Below are 18,811 nucleotides of genomic sequence, written 5' to 3'. Positions count from 1 at the left end.
AGTAACTCAGAAGTGAAAAACAAGTTAAGATGATTTATTAAATAGTCCAGGAAAAGGAACTTTCCAAGAAAATATTTCTTACATTTTGATAAACTCAAAGCAATTACACGGTAAGTGGATGCAAATAATTGTTAGCATTCCTCCAGACAGGCAAACAGAAAACTTTTCCATCTAGCGTCCTTTTTTATTTGCAGTAGTCACTGAATACTTTCCATGGAGCTGTGATGATTTTGCAAATGTTCATGATGTTTTTGTGTTAGGCATTTAAGCCTACTGTCATGAATGGAAACAACTAGACTATACACTTCACTCATGAAAAAAAAAAGCAGAAATATAAGTCAGGTATAATGCAGCAATCTAACTGTAACTTAACAAGATTGGAGGTGGCTGAATACACTGCATAGAGGGTAGGGTTAAACACCTTGATATAGGAAATTTCCTTTGAGCCTCAAGGCTCAGAGCAGATTCATTTGCTTTCTAAACTTGAAACACAGAGGTAAGGAGCCAAGGTGAATCCACACCCAGTGCCAGACTTGGCCAGCAGTTTATGGCTAAGATATCATACGTGCACAGTAAATATAAGATACGGTCTCAAAGAAGCTAAAAAAGCTTAAAACAAACAGTCAGTTACTTTCTGAGGATATCTATCAGCAAGGTATCTTAATGTCAAAGTGTATCTCTACACAGGTGTAACCTGTTAAGGCTCCTCTACTTAAAGGGAAATCTTGACTACAATCCACTACCAAGTAGACAAGCTCTGAGGGCTATAGTCTGCTTACTGTTTATGGGGTATGATGATTGAGTCATAGTTTGTTCTTTGGTTCATGTTCAGTTGGCCTTCAGCTGTTGAACCAGGTGTCTGCTATCAGTCCTTTCAGTCTCCCAACTTTAAGACAGATCTGTGGTTGTTAATCTGTCTTAGCAAGAGCATTATTAGTACTGTTGCTCATTGCCTTCCTGTGCAAGGCCTGTATGTGAGACCAGGCCAAGGAGGAAGCTGGGGAACAAGGAGGGGAGGGGTGCACACTGTCAGACCTGTGTTGTCAAAGATGCTCTTTGGTGATGAAAGGGTTTCTCCTTCATGCTAACTGATGATAGGGCAGTATCAGTGCTGCTGTACATCCAGACATTAGCCTCTGCTATTAGCTTGTGCTGTCTCCATCATTTTTACGGACAGGTTCTGGGCTGAAACTTACTCCTAGGATACCTGTGGCTCTGTTTTTCCTTTTCTTTGTTCCACATCCTTGCCTCCTGCTCTCTCCCTTTCAGCCTTACCTTTCTTCCTGCTCCATAATGCTCAACCCACTGCTCTGTTTTGCTTTCTCTGTGGTGCAGCACTCTGCCAGCCCATTGGTGTCACCATACCGCTTCCCCATTTCTACCACATGAGCAGGGGTGCTGGGAGTGAAAGCAAGGCATTTACTAAGGCATTTTGTGTTGTGTGGAGGCACACGTGGAAGCATAGTGTGGGGAGGAAGAACGTTGTGCTAGGACACACTGGATAACAGGGAAGCACTCTCCAGACAATTAATAGGTGAAGACAGAAATGTGCAACTGAAGGAGAAGGTCAACACTTACACATACAGGCTAACGATATGGGTGTTCTGTGGTATGGGGAAAGTACCATGTTGGAGGGTGTCTGAAGGGCAAGCAACTACAGGCCAGCAGAAGGTATTTGAGAATCCCACCACAGCTCCAGCCTGCTCTCAACAATATGCTGATGGCCCCCACCCTGCTGCATGCTGTATATTGCCCTGCACGCAGTGAGCTCTCAGGTGGTCCTCCTCAGTGCTCATTAACTGTATGCCATGCCTGATGTGCTGAACATTAATCAACACCACTTTGCTCATTTAACATAAATTTTTCCTGCTATTATTGCTCCTGTTTTTATGATGCAAATGATATCAGACATCTCCAGCTATTCCAGCTGTGGCTGCAAGCTGGAAGGGGTGCAGCCACAGCTCCCTGAGCTGCTTCTGATGTGGCAGAGGTTTGTCTGTGGGCTGGGGTGGGTGGAGGGACACAGGATGAGGAAGGGAGTGCAGCAGGTTGGGAGCCTGCCACATACTGTCAGCCCCTGGTGGGAGAAGTGCCCAGCAGGTAGCTGGTCTCTGTCTGGTAAGCAGGGTGCAGGGAAGCACTGCTTAGGGGTGGCTTCCAAAGGACATGGAGCAGACTGGCAGCACAGCCCCCAGAGGGTTCACTCGCTTGTGCTGTGCTTCCTCAGTGTCAGCAGTGCTGAGATTGGAACCTTCTAGTGGACAGAAAATGGGATAGTTACATCTCAGGAGCACATCAAGTACTGAAAATCCATGTAGTTGAGAGCTGAAGTGTTGGGGTTTTGTTGTGTTTTTGTTGTTGTTATTGTTTGTTTTTACAGAACTTGGTTAAGTCCTGAGGCCTAGGGGGTTGTTAAGACAAGCAACCTTTCCTAGTAACCCCAGTCCTGTTGGTTGGAGCTCTCCCACTATCCCTGAATTCTAAGAGAAATGACAGAAGCCGAATTCCATGTTCCTAACAGTGATAGTCAAGGCTTCTAGAAACAGAAGTCTTATGGGGAGCGGTTAAGGGAAGCCTGATTGCTGAGTCTCCAGAAGAGGAGGTTCAGGGGAGACTTTATTGCTCTTTACAATGACCTGAAAGGAGGCTGTATCCATGTGGGCATTGTCCACCAAGGTAACAGTGATAGACAGTGATAGAGCAAGGTACACCAGCAGAGGTTCAGATTGGATATTAGAAAAAACTTCTTAGAAAGAGTGGTTAGCTATTGGAATGCAATGCCCAGAGGGGTGGTGAAGGTGTTCAAGAAACGCGTGGATGTGCTACTGAGGACTAGATATCTGAGGCATCTTTTCCAACCTTAACGATTCCATAGTTCAGTGACACCTGGTTGACTCCATACTGCAGTCTGCACCACACCTTTCAATGACATTCATTAGCTACAAAAAGCAGGTGAAACCAAAATCGAAGTAAGACCACGTCCCCACACCACAGACACCTGCACCACCTCAAACGGCTGCGCCCTGCCCCGGCTCAGCCCCCGCCCGCCCCCGGGCCAATGGCCTGCCGCCCGCCCCGTCCCTCCCCACACGCGGGGCAGCCTCCGTTAAACGCGGGTCCGGAGGGAAGCGGAGCGGCGCGCCGTCCTCTCGCGCTGCCCGGCCCGCGGCCGCCATGGGTTGCGAGCGCGGCGCCGCCCTGCTGCTGCTGCCGCTTGCCCTGCAACTCTGCCCGGGCCATGCTGCGCCGCCCGCCCCTCGAGGTAAGGGCCCCGCGCCATCCCTCCTCGCATTAGCGATCTTTCCTTTTCTTCTTCTTCTTCTTTTTTTTTTTTTTTTTTTTTTTTTCCTCTTCCCCTTCATTTTTTTGTATAGGTGTTTTGGGATGGGGTTGCCCGGAGCTAGAGGAGTTGGGGCGGCTGCCTGCAGTGAGAGGAGTGGAGCGGGGAGCACTACCCTGCCGCACCCGGCCTCGCTTTGCCCCCTCGGGGTCGCGCAGCCGACTTCTTCACCCGCTAACGTCGTCAGAAAGCAGCCTGGTTTTGTGGGGTCCTTGAGCATCCGAAGACTGTTTTGCAACTGCAAGATGCAGGTTGTCATAAATGGGAGGTAAAGTGCTGAGCAATGGAAACTCGTCGAGGAAAATCCATTCCGTGAAGCAGGACTTGAGTAGGAAAAAAGGTTTCTTCTCAGTCCAGCAGCAACTTGTACGGCAGCGTTACGGACACACTGAGCCAGCACCTGCTTTGTTTTAGAGCGAGGGGCACCGCTCGGCAGCTGCGTGTGGCTGTGGAATAGTGTTTGACGTTTTAATAGGTTGTACTTAGTCAGGCACTCGAAGAGGGTCTACAAGAGAGGTTAATTTATCTGTGTTTTCTTTAATAAAGTTCCTCTTGATTGGAAGTATTTCTGAGAATTGTACCGTTTAAAAAAGCAGAGGCAGAAAAAAAAGAAGTTCAACAAAAGGCAGACTTGCAGTTTAGCTGGGGGCAGCGGCCAGACAGGGACACTGCTCGCATCCTTTGATATTCCTGCACTTCAAAATCAGGCTCTGGGTTTCACTGCCGGTGACAAGAGTGTCATTAAACATCTTGAAGAGTGTTGAGCAGTAGTGATGTTTTCATACTATGGATAGTTGTGACTGGTGGGGAACCTTGGAAGGGTTCTGAAAGCTGGTGTACTGTGTCAGCAGAAATAAAGGGAAAATCTTTTGTGCTCTGTTCTGTAACTGATTTAATTCTCACCCCTCCTTAAGGCTTTCTGTCACGTATTTTAGTTCCTACCTTAAGTGTTGGAAGTTTTAGGACCTATCTACAAGAAATGGATTGCTACCATTAATCATGTTGCTGTTTTCATGGGAGGTTGCGCAGGTTCCTTCAAAAGGGAGGAACAACAGAAAAACAGAGGAAGCAGAGGGGAGAAGACTCCTGGGCTATGCTGCAAGTGGGCTCATTTCAGCTTGGTGGGAATGCACGCACGCACTTGTGCTTACAGGCATGCCCAAGTCTTCCCTCCTAGTGCACTTATTGAAACCAGATGTTCGTGCCTTCCAGCTTTGGCAGTCCTGTCCTATTAGTTTGTTTTCAAGCCTCTCTTTTGAAGGAGTGGAATGAAAAGACGTGATTCACCTTAAAAAATGAAATCTGAAATCCTTGTAGATCTCTTTCACATCCCACTCAAACAAGAAATTGTCTCTGTAAGGTTTAAGAGTTGTGTTCCTGCCAGCTCTCCTAAGGATGGAGAATGAATTATTATAGCATCACCGATCTCCTATGCACTTTTGCTGGCTCGTGTAGTTGACATGACAGGATGGATTCTGACATATGCACTTGTGAAGGTACTCCAAGAGAGAGTTCAGTAGTGTACTGCTGAAGGATTGTGGAATGCAAATACCAAACAAACCAAATATTCATTTATAAATTAAAAATGTAAAGAAGTTTTTTCATAGTTAGTAGTTACTTTTGTAGTATTTTGGTGTTTGATATGAAGTCAGCAAACAGACCTAGGATGGAAAAGAATCATGTTGTTATATTTTTCACTGTAAGAGAATTCAGTGCTGTGTTCCAGTGATCCAGTTATAGTTTAAGAATGTTTATTACCTCCAAATGACGATGTACACAATCATGAGTTACATTTCGGTCTTTTGCTTGACCAGCTGCTTTGCTTTGTGTAGACTGAAACTGATGAAATGTTTAAACTTTTGCCACTGTTGTCTGGATTGCTGGTTTCAGAGGGAGCAGTGGTTGTCCTGGGGTGCTTATAAGTCTAAACTGTGGAAGAAAGGAAATTTGACAAGTTAATTTCAGATGTTTGTTGACAACAACACTACAAATGCATGCAAGTCAAGTGCCTGATTATTTCTGCATATTGTCTTGAAAGCCCCTAGGAGAACCACAAGATCCTTGGAGTCGGTAAGGATTTAGACATGAGCTACGATCTAGATTTCATTGCTTTTGAGAGGTGAAGGGAAAAACGTCTTCACTTCTCTTTATTTGGAAATGACGTCAGTGTCCAAATGGATGGATGCTTCAGAATGAGCAGAAGCAGCAGTGTGAACCTAGTCTGTCATTTGAGTGAACAAGGTTTACCATGTGGCTGTGGGTAGGACCATATACCTGTGTGATTGTGCTATGGATGCTCTTGAGTCTCATTCTTCTACTGGTGTATGGAAACACTCTTGTGTTAGGATGGCCTTGTCTGTGGAGTAATAGTGGTATGGGATGGCTAACTATGCCCATATATTTTAATAATGCTTGTGCATAGCCGTTGATCAGTCTTCCCTGGAAGGTCATAATGTATATACCACTCTGACAGCATTATGCTCCAATGGGAGGTTGCTAGGTTTCCTGGTAGAATAGTTTTGAGTTTGGAGACGTCATGTCTTTAGAAACATTGAGGAAAAAGTAGCTTGTTGTTTTAGGGGCATAAGAGAGCTGGCATACTTAGTAGTATAATATTTAGACCCTTTGCTGCTGCACCATGTAAAAAATTAAAAAGAAAAATTGGAAGTAGCTTTCACTCTGCCATAGGTTTTTTTATTTTTTGTCAGGCCTCTCTTCCTTATCTGTGCCAGAGGGGAAAGATGAGTTTTATTTATATAATGCATCATCTGAGAAGTCAGTGAAGTGAGAAGGAGGTTATGAATATCGTATTACTTACCTGGTTCTTTAGCACTTTAATTGATGCCCTGCAAATGCCATCAAAATAATTCTTAGGATAAGCACACCAGAAATCTGTCTGAGGACTTTGATGCTGGATTATGAATGTTATTAAAAAGCGACAAAAATACTCCTTTTAATTTATGAAAGCTGGAATTGTTGGAAAAGCTTTTATGTTGGGGTATATCTCAAAAGATACAAAAATCTTAGAGACCTACCCAAAAGTATTTGAGAACCTCATTTTGAAGACTTAAGTATTTATGTTTTAATAAATTATCATGGAATAGAATCTCAGAATGGCTTGGGTTGGAAAGGACTGTACAGATTATCTGGTTTCAAGCCTTTGCTGTGAGCAGCGTTGCTACCCACCAGCCCAGGCTGCCCAGGGCCCCATCCAGGGGTAGGGCATAGACAGCTAGTCTGAGTAACCAGGGCCTCACCACCCACTGAGTGAAAAAATTGTTCCTAACATTTTAATCTAAATTTCTCCTTTTCCTTTGAAACTGTTCTACTTTGTCCTGTCACTGTCAGACTAAGTAAAAGTTGCCCTTCATCTTGTTTGTAAGCTCCCTTTGTGCACTGGAGGCTTCATTGGGATCTCCCTGAAGCTTTCTCCAGCACATTGCAATAGTGGATGAACTGGCTTCAGGATACATAGTTCTTGGCTCATTATTGTATTCAAACTGCTGTTGAAACTTTTGTTTTTCAGTTATTGATCTTCTTTCATATGACAACAAGAGAGCGGTAACAAGCATCCTGCAGCAAGCACTTGGGGATCCTACGCTGAATGAAGTGTTCCTGCTTTCAGCGTTCAAACTGCAGCCAAAGAGCACAGCCACTGTATTTGGCCTGTATTCACCAGCTGACGACAGGCAGTATTTTGAGTTTACAGTAATGGGACGGATGGATAAAGGTGAGTTGTTTGTATTAAGTAGGGGAAAGCTAGGACCGGGTCCATCCTTGCTGTATGTCACAGAGCAACGTGGAAAATGATGTGATTAACCTTTATGCTTGGGTCATTCTTGTTGCATGATGCCAGCTCTCGAGGTAAGTGTTGGAAGCATCTTCCCACTCTGCTGGTTTGTCCCACTCACAGGATGCTGTGCTCTCCTGCCCAGGGAAGCAGACCCCACAGTCAGCTGGTATCACAGAGCTGGGAAATGGGGTGGGGAAAAAAATATCAGAGAAAGGAATCAATTTGTTTTTCTTTCTTTTTTTTTTAATTCCCCTGGGGGACAATCACTGGTTCTTATTACTCAGGAATGTGAGGGACACACGCACAAGCTACCTCATGCATATGAAAGGCTGGTTCTTTCAGTGACCCTGGAGGTTAGATGTGACTATGCAGGACAAACATTCCTAGCACTTAAAGGACTTTTTGGTTAATTTGCTCTTAATTTATTGAAAATAGTTCTTTAGAAATATGCGTAGGAACTTGGGCACATTTTTAGAAATAGGGAGACCATATCCACATATATAAAATGTATTGCAATATTGCAGTCCAGTGAAAAATTACTAAGTGATGTAAGCTATTGTTGTTCCACTGATTTTGCCACTGCTATGATTATTTGCTGCTGCCATTATTATAGTCAGACAGCTGTGTAAGCCTAATTATGAGAAACTCTACTGAAAAAATTAAGTTCAGATGTAGGAAAACTACATGCTAAAGAAAATCACAGCTTTTATTTGGAAAACAAAGAGAAGTAAGCTGGTTAAAACAATGATATTTTTGTCAGGTCTTCCCAAATCCTTCTGAAGTCAGAGAATAAGACTTTTTCTGCTGTGTATCCGTTGTGAGTGGCTGAGATATAGCCATACAGTTGCATTAGTAACTGTAGTACAGTTCCTTATCACTTAATTGTTAATTAAGTGCTGTATCAGACATATTTTCTGTCCTTACCATTTACACATGCACACACAATTATGCCTGTAAATGTTATGTAGAAATACAAATGTATGTATTCATGTGTGTAAATAATTTTTATCTCATCACACTCTTCATTTGATTTGCGAGAATACCCGCATTCCTGACAATTAGTGATATACTTTAACTAACAGAGTTGGTGAAGCTTTCTGATGGAAAGTTGTATGGTTTATTTTAGTTCTGTCCTCGGTATGTTAGCATTGTATTTAAGAAGTACCCATGACAGGCTTGCGGTATACAGATGAACAACATGAAGAAATTTTTACTCTTGGTGACTAGTGCCATTTTCTACCTTTGGTAGTTGCAGGAGTCTTGTAACCTATGTGTTGTGAAGGGCTTATGGCTCGTAGAGAGGCTTTTCACAGCAAGTCTGTTCCACAGAGGTGTCTTCACCTCCTTTTTATTTTAATGCATCTTGTTTGAGATGTATGGCAAGGTGTGAGTAGTAAACAGTGTTTCACAGTGATTCCATATGCAGTTTCTCCAGAAGTGTCAAGTATCCCATATGTCTACTTCATACAAACAGTAAAAACACATCTATGAGATCATCACACAAGTAGAAAATTTAGAGTGTAGGGCCTGCTTCTGATCCTTTCAAGGCTGGAGATTGTCACTTCAACAGTGAACCAGTGTTGACGTCTTATCAAAATGTAATGTCTAAACATGTTGTCTTTGGAAGGGTACATATGTGTACCTTCTCATCTGAGTAGCCCAGTATTTTACAATATTGGGTATTTTACAATATTGGGTATTTTACAGTACCACATTTATTTGTGGGCTGCATTCTTCATGGTTTGCTGATGTTTCATTTTTATTGTGGTAAACTTGGTAGCAAACATAATATTAATTGTTTTTAAAGCATGCATTTAATGTGAGATTTCTCTTTTCCCTTTGATTTGTGAAGTCCATATTGAGGTCTTGCCTGGCTCTACATTGTGTGCCACTGAGAGGAAGATTTTGCCACTGTATCCGTTCCGTTTACATTAGTGGTTAAGCTCTTTCTATCACCTTTGTGTGGTAGTATTGATGCACAGTGGATTGTTACATGCATGATTTAAGGAACTGCTGGTCAATTTAATATGTTTTGTCCAGTGTATTTTTTGAGTCAAATTGCAAATAGAGTCCTTGGGCTGCTTATCAGTTTTGAATGGTTCCTTTCTGAAATAAACATTAGTAAATGCATAAAGCTGATAAAATTTAACTAGTCAGCAAAGTGGTTCCAATTTACTGTCAGAATTAGTAGTTTCATTGAATGTTTCTTAAACAGCATGGAGGAGATGCTTACTCTGAGGAATGCCAGTGTAAGGCATCATAGCAGTAAAAATGAATTCAAGGTCTTGGATGGGTTAAATTGTACAGAGGCTGTGATCCAGCAAAATCTCCCTTCAGGACCCTACTCTAGTTTACCAGATGGGTATTTGGCTTTGGCTATGGAAGGAATACTTTATCCTTCATCCGAGCCAGACTGCTGCTCGTCTTGAAATTATTCTGGCAGGGTTCAACCCTGCCGCCATCTCCTCCTCCTTTCTCTAACTTATTGCTGCATTTGGTCACTCTGAATACAGGGCCCAGATCTGAAGACCCTGCTATTTTATGTTGCAGCATGCGTAATATTTACATAAGTAAAATGCTTGCAACATACTCTGTCTTGCCAGGTCTTAGAGCTGGCCAGTAAACACTATTAGCAAGTTACTGATGACCTCATGCACCTTTGCGGAAGTCTCAGCACTGGCAGCATTTTAACTTAGACAACAATGAAAACATTCCTGATATTGATCACAGCTGCTGAGGCTTTAGTGCTAGTGTAGACTTAAAAGATGGAGACATACTCTGCACTATTCATGCTGGTATAAATCTGGGTTATTTTAACTCGAATAAGCAATTAGAAAAATTGTGAATCTTTGAGTTACTGGGTATGTGTCCGCTGCTGACAGAGACATCACAGCATCAGAGAGTGTATTAGTAGTGGAAAGTTGATAGGAAAATTAGTTAGCTGAGTAGGGTGAATTCAGTGTTAGACTCATGTTCTCTCTGAAGTTGATAAAAGCATTTTTGCTCCAGTGTCACCACAATTTTTAATTGTCTTCATTTCAATTTAGCTGTTTCTTGAAGGTCAGAGAATGTGTGAGCTCCCGCTTGGTGCAGTAGTGGCAACCCTCTGTGACCTGAGACAGATGCTGAGAAGAGCTAGCACATTGCTGTATAGGCGTCCAGAATCTGTGGCTTGACTCCTTAGAATCATAGAATTACTCAGGTTGGAGAAGACCTTAAGGATCATCAAGTCCAACAGCAACCTAGCCGTGCTACTCTAACAACCTTCCACTAAATCCTGAGCACCACATCCAAATGGTTTTTAAACACATCCAGGGATGGTGACTCAACCACCCTGTAGAGCCTGTTCCAGCGCTTAACAACCCTTTCAGTAGAGAAGTTTGTCCTGATATCCAACCTAAACCTACCCTGGCACAACTTGAGGCCATTTCCCCTCATTCTGTCACCAGTGAGAAAAGAACAGCTCTGCTCTCACTGCAGTCACCTTTCAGATATTGGAAAAGAGCAGTATGGTCTCCCCTCAGCCTCCTCTTCCCCAGACTAAACAGCCCAACTTCCTTCAGTCACTCCTCATAGGGCATGTTCTCCAGACCCTTCACAAGCCTTACCATCCTTCTTTGGACCTGTTCCAGCACCTCAATGTCCTTTCTATATGGAGGTGCCCAAAACTGAACGCAGTACTCGAGGTGGGGCCTCACCAGTGCTAAATACAGTGGCAGGATAACTTTCCTTGTCCTGCTCACCACACCATTCCTGATACAAGCCAGGATGCCATTGGCCTTCTTGGCCTCCTGGGCACACTCATATTCAGCTGACTGTCCACCAGTACACCAAGGTCCCTTTCCATCAGGCAGCTTTCCAGCCACTCCTCCCCAAATCTGTAGGGTTGCCTGGGATTGTTGTGACCAAGGTGCAGGACCCAACGCTTGGCCCTATTGAAACTCACACAGTTAACCTTGGTGCACTCATCCAGTCTACCCAGGCCCCTCAGTAATGCCTTTCTCCCCTCTGGCAGATTCCCTCCTAACTTGGTATAATCTGCAAACTTATTGAGGGTGCACTCAATCTCCTCAGGATTGTTAATAAAGATGTTAAATAAAAGTGGCCCCAGTACCAAGCCCTTGGTGCACAATACACTACTGTGAGCAAATAATGAACTTTGCAGAGCTGGTGGTCAGTGGGATCTTTGCTTAAAGATCTTTTTAGCATAGCTGAATTGTTAAGTGATATCTGGATTCACTCATCTCATGGCTTCCACAGCTATCTGCATGTTCAGAGAACCAGAGAGATTTTTGTGGATCTAAGAGATTTAACTTGCAGATCTTAACTTACAGATCCAATTTCATAAGGAAGGAGATGTTTCAAAAGTATTATTCAGCGTGAAAGAGGTTTTGTTTCTATGCTGTTCTGTTTTTGATCCCATTTTGTTTCCATTATCTATTGTGTGAAGTAGCAAGTTGGATAATTCACTGAAGCCTCAAATTTAAAAGTAGGGTAGGGGGCAGTCATCTTTAATAGTGGGGTTTGTATTTTCTGCATTGTATTTTGTTTTCATTTCTAATTTCTTAGCCTGAAATGCAGATTATGTGCTTGGAATCATACTTCTTTCCATTGCTTTAATGACACATTTGGATACACAGTCAAATGGTTTTGCTGAGTGCAAATAAACATCACTGAAGTTGATTTTCTAGCTGTACATTTTTGCTTCAGGATACTTCTGGGGCTATCAGATATATACAAGCGCCAGCATTGATAGCAGGCTGTCAGCTACACCTGTTACCTTCATCACCATTTTTTTACAATGCTACATAGTTTAAGGTGATATGTTTTATTGTTTCAGCCTATTAAAAAAGCCTAGAGAAAGCAGTGAAAAACATTCTCTGCAATATCTTATATCTTATATTATGTATCTTATAATATTCAGCAAGGCATTTGATACTGTTTCCCAGGACATCCTTATAACAAAGCTGAGGAAGTGTGGGGTAGATGAGTGGACAGTGAAGTGGGTTGAGAACTGGCTGACTGGCAGAGCACAGAGGGTCATCATTGGCGGTGCAGAGTCCAGTTGGAAACCTGTAACTAGTGGTGTTCCTCAGGGGTCTGTGCTGGGTCTGGTCTTGTTCAACATCTTCATCAGTAACCTTGATGAGGATATAGTGGCCACCCTCAGCAAGTTTGCTGATGACACAAAGTTGGGAGGACTGGCTGACATGCCTGCAGGCTGTGCTGCCATTCAGCAAGACCTGGACAGGCTGGAGAGCTGGGCAATAAGAAACCAGATGAGGTTTAACAAAAGCAAGTGTAGAGTCTTGCACCTAGGGATGAATAATTGTGTGTACCAGTACAGGTTGGGGGATGACCTTCTGGAGAGGAGCTCTGCTGAGAGGGACCTGGGCATCCTGGTGGACGACAGGTTGGCCATGAGCCAGCAGTGTGCCCTCATGGCCAAAAAGGCCAATGGCATTCTGGGGTGCATTAAAAAGAGTAAGGCCAGCATGCTGAGGGAGGTGATCCTCTCCCTCTACTCTGCCATGGTAAGGCCTCATCTGGAATATTGTGTCCAGTTCTGGGCTCCACAGTACAAGAAATACAGGGGTCTCTTGGAAAGAGTCCAGCGGAGGGCCACAAAGATGGTGAAGGGCCTGGAGCATCTCCCCTATGAAGGAAGGCTAAGTGAACTGGGTCTGTTTAGCCCTCCTCTGTTAGAAATTTGAGCATAGGAAGTTCTGCACGAATGCATGCAAGAATTTCTTTACGGTAAGGGTGACAGAGCACTGGAACAGGCTAATAAGGGGAATGTGAAGTCTCCTTCTCTGGAGATATTCAGGACCTGCCTGGACACCTACCTGTGTGACCTGGTGTAGGAAACCGGCTTTGGCAGGGGGTTTGGACTCGGTGATCTCTGGAGGTCCCTTCCAACCCCTATGATTTTGTGATCTTACAAACCAGGAGCTGCACAGGAGTTCTGATGATTCTGATGTGAAAGCCAGTGTCCCATTTATTCTTAGCATTTATTTCTGCTTTTATTGAAGATGACATGAGAGAAAAATACCAGAGCCATTACAGATTTCCACAGAATTTTGCTTTATCTGTCACCCTTTGATAGTCATTCTCTGTATTTTGTGCCAGTGGTGCTTCGCTATCTGAAGAATGATGGGAGGTTGAACTCGGTGATTTTTAGCAACGTACACCTGGCTGATGGGAAACCCCATGCTGTCATCTTGTGGCTGAGTGGCCTGCAGCAGGAACTGTGTACAATAGAGTTGTATCTGGACTGCCTCCAAGTAGGTGCCATTCAGGACCTGCCAAAAGCATTTTCAACTCTATTGGAGGGATCGGCCACAGTAGAGTTACGCACCTTCCTGAAGAAACCAGAGGTGAGCAAGAATACTGGGAACAGACTGAGCACTTAGAGGGACCAGCAGAGATCTTCTGGATTACAGAATCCAGGCTTCTGAAATAAATTTAAATACGAGTTCCTTATGGAGCAGCGGAAATCTCAGCTTCACTGAGCCCAGAAATCTACTATTCATTTTAAATGTAATTTTTAGCTTATTAATAAATAAATAAATAAATGCAGTTTCTGTCACTTCTAGTATGAAGTACTCCTTGGGACTGAACTTTTGAAAGCTCTTGGCCAATACAACAAATGTAACCCTTTATGACCATTTTAGAAGAGCTCTTGGCTTATGCATATGCTTTTTTTTTTTTTTTTTTTAATGGTGATTCACATGGAATGAGAAGACAAAAGAAAGGGCATCACAGGTGGTGGCAGATGAATGTCAAAACCTCATCTGTTTGACTACAGCTAGAGCTTTTCTGCCTCTGTCTCCCAGACAGGGATTGTCCTTGCCTCCTATCATTTCAATATCAGTTGTCTAAGATAAACAGTATCTTTGACAACCATCTTCCATTATCCTTAATGTAAAATGTGCATTAGAAGGTGAAAATGCATTCAGCCCGCACACTACACGGTTGCTTTATTTCACTGCAGACCTGAGCACTGGGAAGCACTAAGGTGCCCACTTCCTTGATTTGAATATAAAACTGTTGGAGACATGAAAGATTTCTTTGGATTCAGTTCAACGAAATTACTTTTGTACACTGCAGATGTAAAACTAAACTAAAAAACCTGAATTTTCTGGTATGTTAGATCACATGATTTGGAATAGAAAGGTGTGTGTGGGGTGGAGGGAAGAAAGAAAATCACAACTATGTGAGAACCTGTGAGGCAGAAGTTTGAGATTTCATTACAGTTCAGATAGTGATGAGTGGTCCTGAAGGGACAGCATAGGAGCCCTGCATGCTAAGGAAGTGGAGGAGATCTCTATGAAAAATTAATCTTTGATAGTTCATGTCACTTCCACCATTGTACCCAAATCATGAGCTCTCCATTTTCTTCTCACTTCAGGATACACTGGATGAGCTGAAGCTGGTAACTGGAGGAACGCTTGCCCAGGCAAGAAACCTGCAAGACTGTTTCCTTCAACAGATTGAATCTGCTCCTCAGTACACTGGTAAGGCCAGCAACCAGTTCATCAGATACTGATTCAGAGAGGCTGTGATGGTGGATACTAAAAATGTGGATAAGCTCTGTAGACAAGTAATAATAATGATTTCACTCAGTTGCATCCATGATAATATCCTGTGAATATTTTATAAATAGCTCATTTTGGAGAGAAAACAAACACAATTACCAGTGGTAACACAAAATGCTGTTAATCTATTAGAGGAGGTTGTCTGATGATTAAATGAAGCTTTTTAGCGTAACTTCATAAGACCATACTTCTGTTACGTGATCTATTTGTGTCAGATTTGGTTGGCCATCTGAATGCCCTGGATATGGTAAGGATAAGAGATGAGGAGGAGCACAGGAGTCTTAAGTGTATGCTGAAGCAGTTACAGTGCCTGTGCATCTGTTTGGGAAGAAACAATGCAAGCCAGCCATTATAGTTCTGCCACAAGTTATCTGGCACTTATGTTCATCTGCTGGGCTAGAAATTGGCTGCAGGACCAACTCCTTGTCTTCCTGTGCTACATATTGTGAAGACTGAGCTGGGAATGGGGAAAAAACAAAGGGGGCAGGGGCTATTGGGATTCCTGAAAGGAGCACTTGACTGGATGCAGTCCCATGTGATGGGCAAGTGTGCTCTCTAATATCTCAACACAGCGAACCTGGTCTAGACTGCCCTATCTGAACTCCTTTCTAGTTCCTGTTAATCTACTTTTTTGCTGAAAGGTAGCTGAAGGACTTCATGCTGTGCATACAACGTGTAAATATGTGACTCTGGGGCACCGGGAGGGGGGGGCAAGGAGTGGAAATAAAAGTTCAAAGTTTGAAATAGGATTCAGGAAAAACTTGTTTTCTCATTCTTTCCTGTCCTCTGCCCTAACCCTGTGGTGTTGCTACTTTAGGTTAGAATAGATTTGATGTCACTGGGAAACAAGATGCACAATTTGTGTGAGAGCATCTTGCCTATCTTATGTGCATGGAGGAACTGGTGCTTCGCAGTTGGAATGAAATCTTTTTTGGCTTGTAGCTAAATAAATTGCACACACTTCTGTTTTCTTGCTTTTCAACATATATGTGTCTAAACAAAAAAATACAGCTTTATTATCAAAGGTCTTCTTTTGTTTTCCTGCAAATCAGCAGGGATTTACAAATACGCAGGAAGGGTAATTCTGTGATGTATTCTGGAAAAACTCTCTGCTTTCTGAGCAACATTTCCAGATTGCAGATTTGAAGCTTTCTCATTTATCACTTTTTTTTTTTTTTTTTCCCCTCATTATAAATAATGTGACTTGTAGCAGTACAGAAAAATATTGTTTCTCCCTGGCTGCCTTCACTGTGGCTGAGCTATTTGGACTAGCAGCTCAAATTCTGTTGTTTATAACTTTTGAGTGAAATTAGTATCATATTAAACCTTATATTAAAAAAAAAAAAAAAAAAAAAATCCTTCACAAATTTATTCAAAGCCTCTATAGTCAAATCCAGTGAAGGAACAGATGCAGACGTTCCAAAAGCAATATTAACTCAGCTGCCTTACCCTTTGTCCCTTCTACAGAAGCAATATATCATATTGCCACAATTTTACCTTCAGCCAGAAAAAACAGAAATGTAAATGCTTCTTCCATGGGTGTATAAACCTACATATTTTGGTAAAAACATGTTTTCATATTAATCAAAATCACCGGAGGAGAGCTTTTGAACTGAAGAACTGCATGATTTTGACTGTATGTTTGGTCATTGTTCACACTGGTAGCAGTAGCATTCCTTAGTGCTCAGCATGTGAGACTGAAACAATTAGGCAGTATAGCAAAGAGCTGTCACATCAGAATGGACCTTTGGAGGACATCTGGTTCATGTAGGGTGCCTGAAATTGGAATTGTGTTAAATAAATAAATACACTAATTTGGTGCTACACACTGATTTTTAAGATTTTATCATTATTTTTTAAACCTAGCTATGTTTAAAGGCTCTGTGGCAACAGGCAGACAAATATATGAGCAAGAGAAGTGTAGTTTTCCACAAATTGTCCAGCAATAGTAAAGGGAGCTTTGGAGTTTTTGTATTTGATGGATGTTTTCTTCCATGGATTGGTCCAATTTTGAATATACTGTCTTCCAGAAAGAAGTTCATTACATGTGTTAGGAGATGCTTCCTTCTGTTTGTTTTGAACATGCCTCTCTGTAGTTGTGTGTATAATTTCTGTACACATTTTCTTTGTGTAGTAGACTGACAAGAAACCAGTCTGTCAGCTACTGTTCATCCCTCAGTCATGGCTGGTTTCTAATTTTGGCCTAGTAACCGGAATCTCTCTGAACAATGCTTCAGGACTAATTTTGCTGTGGCGGGGTGCTTGAGCCAGTATCAGCTCCAAAGAGAGCTAGAAGGCGGCATGATATGTATGAGGCATTTCAGTGGCCTGAATTCATACAACCTAGTGAACCTGGCCAACTGCTCCACATCCAAGGACCTATACAAGATCCAAGGAGAATATGGGCAAATATGTTCCTGTCCTGACCTCAGGCTGATGGAGTAGGGACTTCAGTTACTTATGGAGGTATTGATAACAAACTTGTCACTGAAGAGATGGGTGACACTGAAAGGCACAACTAAATCTCTTGATTTGTATGGAACATTTAAAAAAATATATTAAAACTAATATAATTAAAATTTTCTTTAACCTTTGTCAGTGTATTCGGTATAGCTACTGATGGTGCCCCGGTGACGATTGGTAAAAAGGAGGGGCTTTAAAAAAAGTAATAGAAGATGATGCAGTTAACATTGGTAACTCACGTCATGAAATATCACTGCACCAGGCATCAAAAAAATGTGCAAAAACTTCAGTTAATGTCATGCAAGTAGTCATCAAACTCTGAATTTCATAAAGTCCAAGGAACTGAATCATCGACACTTCTAGGAGTTCCTTAAAATTATGTCTGCTGATTATGGGGTCATCATTTACTTACGGAAGGAAGGGGTAAAATGCTAAAAATTTAGACATTATGATTTGCAAAGTGAAATCAACTCCTTTTATGGAATCAAAAGGAAAACTTGTGCCAGAACTTGAAGATTAAAAGTGGTTCATAGATACAGTATTTTTGGTGGACCTGACCACTCATTTAGATGAGTTAAACATGCGTCTTCAAGGTGAAAGCCACCTTGACTGTGCTGTGTTACAGACAACAGCATTTGAAATGAGACATAAGTTATGACAAGTTGAAATTATTTGCCATAATTTGATACGTTTTGGTACATTGACTGAATGCAGTCCTGTGAGCAGTAAAAAATATGCTTTATGTTTTGATGCAGGAATTTGAGAATGGGTTTCAGAATTTCAAAAAAAAATAATCTTTTTTTGTGTGTGTGTATTTGCAATTCTATTTTCAGTTGAAGTATATACATTACTTGCTGATTTTCACATGAGATGTATAGAGTTGCAATGAGACATTCAACTCAAAGAAAAATTTGATTATGTCTACTTACCAGGCTTTAATAAGCTCTCTCCTACCTGAGGAGAATATCCCTCGCTTCACAGTCACACTGGATTCATTTCACGTCATCACTTTTTGGCAGTACACGCATTTGTGAGCAACTGCTGTTGAGGGTGAAGCACAGGAAGGGCAGTATTTCATCAAAAATCTCTGATGAACACGTTGAGAACTCTGTAGGAGTGACAGCCATTGCCTTTGAGCTGACCTGATGCATTATTAGTTTCATGTAAACAAGGTCATCCCACTAGTTTTATGCTTTTATTGCTCCATGTTTTTTCGTATTTTAATCAGAAATACATTTTAAAAAATGTTATTTATAAAATATATAACAAGTTTAATACACCTATGTAGCCCAAGGCAATCTCTGTTCGCTCTGTGTGACCCAAGCAAGCCAAAAGGTTGGACAGCCATGTTTTAGATGGCTTGGTAAGGGACATGGTTTAATGGGGAAATAATGGTGATAGGTGGATTGTTGGTCTAGATCTTGGAAGTCTTCTCCAACACTGTGATTTTTGGATTCTGCTATTGTGAAAGCTATTCTGGTAGATTGTTACTGACTTGTATACTGTAGCTGTATTGGGGAAGTACCGAAGTAGGACAGTTACAGGGGAGACCGTGTAGTAGGAACTGGATAACCATTTAGCTTCAGTATGTACCTGTGTCTTACCCTGCCACTCCCG

The 18,811-nt window shown here is 42.2% G+C and overlaps 1 protein-coding gene across 1 annotated transcript in view; it reads left to right on the top strand.

Moving 5' to 3' along the window:
- Window positions 1-3,094: 3,094 nt before the first annotated feature.
- Window positions 3,095-18,811, top strand: part of THBS4 (thrombospondin 4) — a 37,937-nt gene continuing 22,220 nt past the window's right edge. The window contains exons 1-4 of the mRNA XM_072359067.1: window positions 3,095-3,262; window positions 6,867-7,070; window positions 13,263-13,510; window positions 14,545-14,650. Of these exons, the coding sequence (XP_072215168.1) occupies window positions 3,175-3,262; window positions 6,867-7,070; window positions 13,263-13,510; window positions 14,545-14,650 (646 nt within the window). The 5' untranslated portion in view covers window positions 3,095-3,174. The remainder of the gene's footprint in view (window positions 3,263-6,866; window positions 7,071-13,262; window positions 13,511-14,544; window positions 14,651-18,811) is intronic.

Source organism: Excalfactoria chinensis, chromosome Z, assembly GCF_039878825.1.
Source record: "Excalfactoria chinensis isolate bCotChi1 chromosome Z, bCotChi1.hap2, whole genome shotgun sequence".
In the NCBI taxonomy this organism is placed as follows: Eukaryota; Metazoa; Chordata; class Aves; order Galliformes; family Phasianidae; genus Excalfactoria; species Excalfactoria chinensis.
This window is presented reverse-complemented; position numbering and strand designations above follow the sequence as displayed.